Raw genomic sequence first — 11,106 nt, forward strand, 5'->3', positions numbered from 1 at the left:
TCTAGATTTCTAGAAATGTAACTCAAATCGTTCGCGCCATATGATAGCTTAATTGTACACTTTCTTAGTGTAAACACAACAGCCAGTCATTTTGGAAGAATAATGACAACTGTAATTCACAAGATAAATGCGTTCCACTTTCCACTCGCTCGCAGCTGTAACATGTGTTTTGCAGTTCTAGTAATCTAGATACACATAGACACATGTCTTAGCTATAATCTCTATAAATTTTGAGTTTATTGAAGCACGATTAGTCTAATTAATTACTACGGACCATTGTAGAGCGTATCCATACAGCGCTGTACTTAAGCGGCAGCGGTGTGGATCCATTTGGAAACAAAAAACATGCAGTCCAGCGATCACGTGAGCGATTTTTTCCGACTCGTCATGGCGCAACTCTCTGTATACAGGGACCCTAGAGTAAATGAGAGTGCAGCGCCCCCTCCTACTTTGCTTATGTAAGCGAGGATGCGCTGTTACCATGCGAATTAGACAAGGTGAGACAGCTAGGAAACCATCTGTAACGAGAATGGTTTACATACTATCATATTATCAGGAGTGTATAATATATTATACATCCTGATATTATCATGAACATATCTATACTGTACGCTTATATATGTACACTATTACATATATGTTTACATGTTACACCACGAGTGAATAAAAAAACTACTGCTTTTATTCACTTAATTCTGGTTACAAGTATATATTCGTATAGAGTATACATATATTTATGATATATTCATGATAAAAAGCCCTGTCGTCTGATACGAAGTTTACAATATATACAAACAGTTAATAAATGTCAAATTATACATACTTATTACAGCGACGAATGAGTATTTTACATTAACAAAATAACGTCTATCCGGCGAACAAACAAGACTATCGAGTCAAACGACGCAAAAAACAATAAACTAATACTACCGCCTAACGATTAAATAAAGGTGAATATAATGCACAAAATAGTACCGGTGACATTCACGCATTGCGGGGTGTTGCAATTACGACACAGTCTACTCACGATGCTTTCCTCGCACCGCACGCACATCTGTAAGCTACCTCTTCGTTCTACCACGTCATATAAACTATTCAACGTCCAGTTGCTTGCATGGGACGAAGGGTGAACTATATAAATTAGTTTCACTAGTAGACATTCGGTCGCACGTGTACTTATACCCACTAATTCTATGAATTTTCACTCGGAATTCAGTACGTATATATATAAACAGGAGTGAATGAAAACAAATGTTTTTTTATTCACTCCTGATATAAACAACACAATTATAGAACACAAGCACACTGGCATCAGCTGAAATTAAGTAGGACCATTACACCGTAAACGAGTAATACTATCACGATTTCGAAAGTTCCCGTTCACCACATAGATCCAATCAAGAATATATTAATTAATTCTTAATTAGAACTAATTAGTCTTAACATGCTCTTAATATGATCAATGTAAACGTTCATAAAACGGCACTAGGACAGCTCTAGCTTATTTCTTAATACAAATTATATGGATTGTCTGTCGAACAGTCACATCAATATGGCCGCATATCAATTACAATTTTTAGCAACACTTCAAGTTAGTCCAACAATAACTTATTTAACGGGATCCAATACGGTACAAGGCTGCCTTCACGACACCATCTACTCTGAACATAGCAGGTTGAATCACAGCCGCGTGTTCACTTCACCTCTAAATGAGAATTACAGGTGAAGCATAACATGTTTCAGCTGTAAAATGAAACTGGGGGAACGCAGAATTCACATTCAAGTATCCTGTTTGAGATGATGATTAAGACGCACCATCGCGCGGTACACACGTTTAGCTGTTGAAGCGCACTCACCCCGAGAATGTAACGTATTATGCAACAACACGAATGAGCAAATGGATCGAGCATGTGAGTGTCTGGTGAGATGCGTGAATGCTGAAACCGTGTGCATCTATCTAGTAAAAACCTCTGCAAATAAAACTCTATTCCACGAACGCATCAGTACAATAGCTTGTATCAGTGTATAACCTTAGAAGCTCTATTTACAGCAGTAAACGCAACCTTTATCACAGAACTGCAAGGTGCACAGCAAAGCAGAATTGCAGTAACATTTAAGAATCACACGTGCCAGCTATTTAAAATTCCTAAAATATCAAATGTTATTTTCGATTATAAGCAAATCACAGACTTATTATAAAACAGCAACACAAGTTTGATAAAAATACGTTAAAAAACGCAAAATTACGTGCACCATAGTTCAATCCCACTTGCTTACGAGCACTAAACAGCTTGAGCTACTCAGTCATAAAGCGGGACAAACCATGATAACACTATGGTACAAATTTCCTATGCAGAGTGCTAATCAAACTATTCTTTCATCCGTACTCAGTTAATATACAAGAGCACTGCAATGTGCAAGGTGTGTAAGCAAGGTGTGGTACGAGGTGTCCTCTATTTAAACCGGGTTATGTAGAAAGGCCATGCATGACTAATGCAAACTCCTCTAGTACAGACACTAGACGATTCATTGGCAAAGACGTTTTTTGTCCAAATTTGGATTTTGTCTATGAACCGTACTAGGAGTCAATCCTGATACCGCTACAAGACCTGCCATGATGCGAATACCTCCCACTGACCCAAGTGACCACCTACCCCAACCCGACAATTGTCTGCCGTCAGCAACGCAGACGGCTGCGGTTCAGAGCTGGACTACACGCGTCGTGCTCCTGCGTATTCTCTCCAGCAGCTCGTGCTGCTGCGCCACGTCCGTCACACCGCCCGGCTGCCGCGCGCTTCTCCCGGCAGAGGCCATGTTCTGCCACACGTTGCGGTTGATGAACGAGCCAACAGATGACGCCACGTCTGCGACAGCCTGAGTCGGTGACTTCGCGGCGTCGCCCTGCGTGTGCGTCAGATCGGGATTCGAGAAGGACCTGGTTCGCTGGGCAGCCGCCGGCCGGGGAGCCGGGAGATCCACACCAGGTGACGTCACCATGTCGTCTGTTATCTTTATGTCGGGAACGGGAACGACGCCTGGTGGCGGCAACCTCCCAGTTTCCTGTGCAAAGTCGACTGCCGCCACGGGAGATAGTGCGATCGTCGCGGCGGCGGCGTCCTGCGCGTCCTGCGTCAACTCGTCCACGCCGCTGCCATCGTCGCTGACCGTCTCCTTGCTGCCGATGTACCAGTTGGCGGTGTGCTTGTCCGACGCGCCGTGAGAGAGGAAGCACTCATCCGATCGACTTGTGTGGAATGCGGTGAAGTGATTGTCGTGAAAGACGAACGGCTCCTGCAGAGAGGCAGCGAGCGCGACGTCATGCTGACCTCTAGCGTCGAGATCGCTCGTAGAGTCCGCGCGACTGCCGCTGTCATCATTGGAGCCGGCTTCGCGTTCAACAGGTGGCGCTTCACTCAGCGAATAATCGTGACGCGTGGCGACATCTTCCCCTTCTTCCCCAGAAGCATTACGCATGCTCTCGTGAGCAGGTAAGACTAGACTCTCCGGGCGCTGGATAAAGTCACGCGCACTACCAGGCACTGCAATCTTTACTGAATTGGCATTGCCTGCAACCAAACGACTATCCCATTAAAATCATAATTATAGAGACATGGGCATACGCACACAGATGAATAAGCTTAGGTGTTAGGTTTCAAAAGACATCTATTTATACGAATTTTACGAATATTTATTTGAACGATTTTTTTCTAATCTACTGTACTATCTAATCTATCTAATCTATTAAGCAGAAATAGCAATTGAATCTCTATACTGGTAGAAATTGATACCTTTATCTCGGTTCCAGCTTATAGTAGGTGGAGTGCCCAAAGCCTGTCGCTTTTTCATTGGGTTGTAGCCCATAAATTTTCTACCGACAGTTCTAATGTAGTTGGATGCAGCATCTTTGGACACGCTGTACTTTCGCATGAGCGAGTTTTCTGAGAGATTCCTGCAATTATATATACTAGCAGACTAATACCCGTACAACGACCAAATCGTGCCTTAAAATATAAACTTCATGTAAGTGACACAGTTGAAGTTAAATATTTCATGCAACTGAAAAGAAAACAGAAACAAAAAAACATTTTGGGAAGAAACAAAGAGCGCAATTCTATAAGTGAGCAGGGGAAAAAGTGCTGTTGGTGACCACTTGGCTGAAAGGAAAATACCGCAAAATCTATCTATCTATCTATCTATGTATCTATCCATGCATGCATGCATGCATCCATCCAGCCAGCCATCCCTCCATCCATCGCATGTCATGCCATGCCATGCCATGTCATGCCATCCCATCCCACCTCATCCTATCCCATGCAACCCCATGCCACCCATCCCATCCTATCATACCATCCATCCCATCCCATCCCATCCCATCCTATATGCCATCTCATGGGATCCGATCCGATCCCATCGCAGTCGACCCCATCCCATCCAATCCCAAACAATAAAAAATAATATAAACAAGTGCCGCGGAGCGACAGCGCTCATCTAACGTCTACTGCGGTGACTCTGTGGTGAAGTGGTGGGATTCTAGTAAACCCTGTTAGTCCCAAATGTGTTCACATACACGCCGAAACAGTGGAATGCACAGGGATGGTATCAGGAACCTTCTAAAAGAAATGTTCGTTGGGATCGTTATGAAAGTTGCCACGAGATGGCGCGTACGTTTAAGTGTCTTCAGATTAAAAATGGAAGCTCCCATCGTACGTAGTAGCAACAACTATTTGCAAGACAGAATAGGTAAGCCACTCACTCCATTTTACCTACGCAAGCGCTACAGGCTGCAATACGAGAGCTGCCACCTGTAACCAATTAACGCAGGCAAAAAACTACACAGCACCACCACATGCACTGGCAGTGGCCACTGGCAGTGGCATACGTTACATGTAACATACTGACAGTACAGAATGCCATAGAAATTATACGATTTAAGGAGCATAAACCTTCTTCAACCAAATTTAGCTTTTGAAATTCACTGTGACATTGTAGCCTCATAATCCAGCGCATGTATAGATTCTACTAGCAAACGCGGCAGTCAAATCTTTCTACAGACAGTAAACAAATCCATGTTTAACCCTCCTCTTGAGGGTCAAAAGTTATCTGACACTTACTGCTTCGCATGTCAGCAGAAAGTAGATTTCATGGTCCTTTCAATAAAGCCATAAAAATGCTAGGGCACCGCTGAAACAAAAAGTTTTTCTATCGCTCCGTCAGACGCATGTCCTCAGAAAATGTCTAAAATCTGCCCTGCTGCCCCATTGACCTTTGACCTGTGACCTCACATTTCGGCACAGTGATGGCTTTTCCTACCATGATGCTATACACCGACTACACGAGCCTAGGTTGAGCCGTTTAGATTTGTGCCGCAATTCTGCATTTCCTCCCTATACCTTAAGCTTTAAGGAGGCGAATTGTTCCCCCTTCTTTTACACCTCTTGACCTTTGACCCCCAGCTTCGACATCCCAACTCGTTTTGACGATCACCCCCGACGTCCCGAATATCGTGACCGTACGTCGAGCGGTTAAGATTTGTGCCCAACTGTTGACGCACGGACGGACGGATGGACGGACGGCCGGACGCACGCACGCACGGACAGACGATCGTGCGATTCTACAAGCTGCATCTGACTTCGTCAGATGAGCTAATAATATAAAGAACATTAAAATAATAATAAACAATAATAGTAGTAAATAATAATAGTAAAAAAAATAGAATTTTTTTTCAATTTTTAACTTAAAATTTATTTTTAAATAAATGTAGTAAAATTTATTTTTTACATTTTTAAATTAACGCTGAAGAGGCAGAAGTAGATACTAAAGAGTAAAAAAGTAAAGGAGAACATTTTTTTCCCCAGCTGAGATTCGAACCCGGAATCTCGGGTTATGAAACCGTGCGTCTACCGACTACGCTACGGCAGCGGGCAAGACACGCGAAATAATTCCCACGTACGTGATGATAGAATTTTAACTTTTACAATTTTTTTTTTACTTTTTAACTTTTTTAAATTTTTGTCTCAGAAGAAACCATCTCCCAGACGTGGTGATTCTGAATATATCTTCAGTTACCGCGATTGAGTGACAAATGACGGAGAACATCGAGGTCAAACAAACACACACACATACACACAAGATTAGCCAAATTATAGTATAGATATAGACGTGTTATTATATACTCGTCCTGATATGACAGAAGCAATGCATGTAAGATTATTTACGCTAGGTGCTAAATAACCATACATAAAACCCCTCTCTTACGAAATAAGTTCAAAAACGTATCAGATATGAAATCCTTGTTGCCACACAAATGCAGGGTGTCTTAACCTATAGAAAGCTTCACCTGGTTTTACCTGATAATTGAGGCAGGAAGAGACGAATTTGCATCTATACTGGAGTTGGCACGGTTGAGAATGTACACAGCTCCCGTTGGTGTCTTCGAAGGTTTCCGACTCAGTTTTGTTTTATGGTATTTCACCTCCATTGATTTAAGAGCTGCAGCTCCTGTGAATGTCTCACAGATTGCTTCCAGTGCTTCTACAAATAGAAATTCATGCGCATATCTACTTGTCCTCCTACAGGAGCTGAGGTGCACATGACAAAAATGGGGTCCTCCTGTTACTATGAAATGTCAAACTGATCATCTGACTAGAAGGTAGATGCTCGCACCTGCTGCCTCCTCGGGGCTACGAATACTGATAGCCATGTTATTGAAGAATCTTGTAGTAGAGGAACGAAATGTATAGAAATAGCCACTCTCCCCATTGTGAGCATAGTTAATGCGCAAACACCTGCAATTATAATAGCAATATTTTTTATATGTAACTGATAAAATATAGCACATTATAAAATTATGAGGACAGCTTTAAGATTTATATACTTCATAGTACCAGCAGAGAAAGAATAAACAAATCTCTTTTTTAATTATACGCAAAGAATATTATGAAATTTAAACCAACAGTAAAAAAAACTTCCTTTGAAATAGGCATGACCCCTAACATCATAACCATAACCTTACCATGTTTTTTTACTCTTAAAGAGAGAACTCTCAGGTCCAATTTCCATTTCCAACATATCTTCAAGTGCTACTCTGTGGAACTGAGAAATTTTGTCCATCTCCTCTATGTAACTGAAATGTAATACAAAATAGCATTTTAAATAAATATTAAATTAAATATATATTTATTTCCATCATTCACGTGTACCACCTCTAGATATGCCTACCATCACCACATTTGTTATCATTAAATAACACTGTTATTGTGAACCCAGAACCCTAACACACAGCAGCAAACTACCGTGTTATATGTACTATGTTTACGACAAGTGCCGATACAATCGCTAAAGGAAAGTCATCAAGAAAGTCGTGGAAACATACACGACGATTATCATAATGGCAAAACACCGAGTCGCCCGAGGGCTTGCAGAGGTACTGTGATCACGGGCACATACTCAGCAACGTAGAATGCCTCGTTGGTGAGCAGCAAGATGGTGTCCATGTCCTGACCATCAACTTCTGCTGGATCATCATCACAGTCAATCAAGCCCCAGCCGCCAAGGCACACCTCACTCTCTGGTACCAACAGTTTCCGGCCATCACCTACAGAGTGAGAATGACTGCATGCACAATAACAACGAGCACATTTGTAAGTTCGTCTGACGAAGCCAGTGTGTGATTGAGAACACGTTGCATTATGCCAAGAGTTTCACGAGAATGAAGGCATCCCCATGCATGCCATTATATATATATTAGCAAGAGCTAATAAATACCCAGAGTGTACAATGGGAAAACGGGAAAGTAGTGCTATTTCAAGGCAATATTATTCTACTTTGCCTGCGAGTCTAAATTTGCTTGTCACTACGATACTCCTAGGCTGAGATATTGGCTCGTAAACCTCCCCTCCCACAGGCCTCACGCCATCTCGCATCCACATTATTCCCAAACCTTCTCGCCTTTTGCGGGTTAGGAAAGTCGCTTCGTGTTCGTGAGAGTTCTGTTTTTTCCGCGATGACTTTATGAATGAACGGCGTTTCGGTTATCATCGCTGACTTTCGGGGGCATCACCTAGGCCCTTATCTCCCATTATCTTTCCTAGCACGGCTAATGCCCTTAATGATGGAGCCGGCAATGTTTTCTAAATTAAGTCTACAACGCAGCTCAGTTACTATATGGTGTGGTAAGCGTACCAAATTTTGGGCATGTGACATCAATTATCAGCGCTCCAATCGGCGACGGAAAACGATAGCCAGAACCCACAAAAGGCGAGAAGGCTCGGGAATAATGTGGATGCGAGGCGGCGTGAGGCCTGTGGGAGGGGAGGTTTACGAGCCAATATCTCGGCCTAGGAGTATCGTAGAGACAAGTGGTTGGTCTTATTTTAGAGAGCAAAGAATGCTGCTTAACGCAATACAATGAGTCTAGTCTAGCCTAGTCTAGAACCGCAGACAAAGTAGAATAATATTGCCGTGAAATAGCCCTATTATCCGGTTTTCCCGTTGTACGCTCTGGACGGACATGCGGCCCCCGTTATTGCGCGCAGCGCACAGCTCGCGGCGAAGCCGCGCCCCCACAACGAATACGCCGCCCCTTTTTTGTCCATTTAGACAGATACCTTAGACAGGGGTCTGAAAATGAACTCCGCGAAAACTGGGCGCAATCAAACAGACATTTCGCGATGGACGTCTAGAGGCCATCTCCAAACGGCCCCTAAACTTTTTTGGGGGTGGCGCGCCTCATGGCTAAGACGTAGTGGCTCCTACAAGAAACCCCAAGAAATGCTGTCACTCAGCGACCACGCGCTCGCTCATTCGCCGCTACGCGATGACGTGGGCTACTGCCAAATATAGCGTCACGTCTATCACAGAGCTTTTAACGTTGCCGCGTACGGCGCTCCACGTGGGCTGGCGCGGTCTAAATGCTATCTGCAAAACCGCCGCCGCGGCGGCGCCCCTGGCTGCGTACGTGGCATGTTTCGACCAACCTCCTGACCCCGCGCTGCCCGTGGCGACGGCACGTCGTGCGAGCACCTGCGCTGGCGTGGCCGGCGTGGCAAACCAGCAGCAGCACCAAATACTGGTCCCTGCTAGCTGCTTCAGCACGGCTCTGGAGCAGGAAATGCCCTCCCCCAAGGCCGCTGTAGTCAAGCCGGTGTACGTCTGACGAAAACTGCGCGATGTTACGCTTCCCGCTATACAAATTCGTGCGCCCGCCCTCCTATGGCGCGCGAATTCGTATAGCGGGCAGCGCGAGATGCTACATGTGTACAACACCCCGCGGTCGCGTGCGCCCAGTCCCGCGGAAGTGCGCGGCTTAACTGCTCTCGGCGGTCGGGTAACAACGCATCTTTTGCGCAACGCCATCTTGTACACGGTCTCTCTGGTTATTTATTAGCTCTTGATATTATATATATATACATATAGTTAAGCGGATCCACACACGAAACGATGGCAGTAAATAGCAAACGTAAATAAGAGCGTTTAGCGTTGCGTTTATGCCGCCAGTCATCAACGATTGTGCATGATGACTCACTGATGATCTGCATCATGTGCTCGTTCTTGTGCAGCATCCACTGCACCTCTTCTGGCTCAGCGCGAGTCTTGCTGCTCAGCGCCTGCATGTCTTCACTCACAGCAATGCCAAGCATCAGATCTATCGTCACCTGTCTGTAGGCGTCCTTGAATCGATTTAGGTAGTACCTGTGTGTGCAGATAGATGGCGTTATATACCACCTGGCCACAAACAGCTGCTCTCTCGTTTTGTTGCATGCACAGCTAGAGGTAACCCACAATACATTGTTCTGTGCTGAGCATGTATTTCTCACTTATTTAAAACAGGCACGATAAAGTGCAATTCTTAAACCATTCTACTAACCATGAAAAGTTAAGTAACAGCCTGTATGTGTACACCTTCTAATTAAATACATTACCTTACCTATTAGCCGAGTTGTAACCATCCTTCATGAGACCAGCGAAGCGTCGTTCACCTGTCCTAGTGTAGTCGCCTTTTAGTGCAGCAGTTCCAGCATATTGATGGCTAAGCACGTCCCCATTGTCTGCCCAAAGCTGTTGGTACAGGAACCTACAGCTAGGCGGCAGCACTTCGTCAGGTGGCAACAGTCCAAACTTTCGAAACTGAAGTATTTGCACGAAAATACATTAATTAAGCATATATAGTTGAACCTGGATGCCTAGAATGCCCTACCGTCTCGTGGAGAGGCATTGCTCTACCTATACCTCTACGTAACTAAAGACTACTTAGTTGAGGCCACTATTCCTAGCATCACACACTGTATTTATTGACTATTATTACAAACCTCTTCATGGTTAAACACACTAGGTTTAATTGCCCTAACCATCTGCGCAAGATAACCATGCTCCCATTGGATATTCATGCTAAGGTGGTCAAGTGCACCGAGTTTGTAAATGTACTTGTACATGCACAAATTTCGACTACAACCTCCCACAACGTCCCAGAAAAACACCGAGTGACTAGCAGTGTCAATCAGTCAGAGCCAATCAATCACACGCTACATGAATACGTCAATAATACACATTCTACGTATTTAAATGCTACGTAAATAGCAACAACACACAGATTAAAAAAAACTCGACCGCGCTCTGCCCTCGTCAAGCTCACACCTGTATCTCCATGACAGCCCGGGCGAGCGCCGTCTGCACGACATTGGTGCGGTCGAGGCAGTCGATGCAGTTTACGCGGAACACACCCTGCTGCTCGCAGATCATGCCGGCGTCGTCGCGCCAGCAGTAGCGCATCGTGCGCACCTCGTCTTCGATCGACGCGACGAGCACGGAGACGTTCTCGAGGCGCATGCCGCGGCAATACTCGTGGAAGTCGAACGACACGTACGCCACGTCGCCGCTGTCCAGCAGCAGCATGTGGTGCATGTACGCATCCGCGATCACCTGTAACACAGTTGTTATATTAATCTCTGTCCTGCAGCAGCATGTGCTGCATGTACGCATCTGCCATCACCTGCACATGTCAGAGGTAATACAGTTGCTATTAATCTCTGTCCTGCAGCAGCATGTGCTGCATGTACGCATCCGCCATCACCTGCACATAGTTGTTATATTAATCTCTGTCCTGCAGCA

General features: G+C 44.6%; 1 protein-coding gene across 1 annotated transcript in view; it reads right to left on the reverse strand.

The window, feature by feature from the left end:
• Positions 1–352: 352 nt before the first annotated feature.
• LOC106808388 (phosphatidylinositide phosphatase SAC2-like) overlaps positions 353–11,106 on the reverse strand; it is a gene marked incomplete at its 5' end in the record, with an annotated part of 23,407 nt that continues 12,653 nt past the window's right edge. Inside the window, 9 exons of the mRNA XM_014811089.1 lie at positions 353–3,566; positions 3,789–3,949; positions 6,348–6,531; positions 6,664–6,785; positions 7,013–7,123; positions 7,447–7,594; positions 9,524–9,690; positions 9,926–10,125; positions 10,633–10,917. Coding sequence (XP_014666575.1) covers positions 2,701–3,566; positions 3,789–3,949; positions 6,348–6,531; positions 6,664–6,785; positions 7,013–7,123; positions 7,447–7,594; positions 9,524–9,690; positions 9,926–10,125; positions 10,633–10,917 — 2,244 coding nt within the window. The remainder of the gene's footprint in view (positions 3,567–3,788; positions 3,950–6,347; positions 6,532–6,663; positions 6,786–7,012; positions 7,124–7,446; positions 7,595–9,523; positions 9,691–9,925; positions 10,126–10,632; positions 10,918–11,106) is intronic.

The sequence above is a fragment of the Priapulus caudatus genome, unplaced genomic scaffold, assembly GCF_000485595.1.
Source record: "Priapulus caudatus unplaced genomic scaffold, Priapulus_caudatus-5.0.1 Scaffold272, whole genome shotgun sequence".
Lineage (NCBI taxonomy): Eukaryota > Metazoa > Priapulida > Priapulimorpha > Priapulimorphida > Priapulidae > Priapulus > Priapulus caudatus.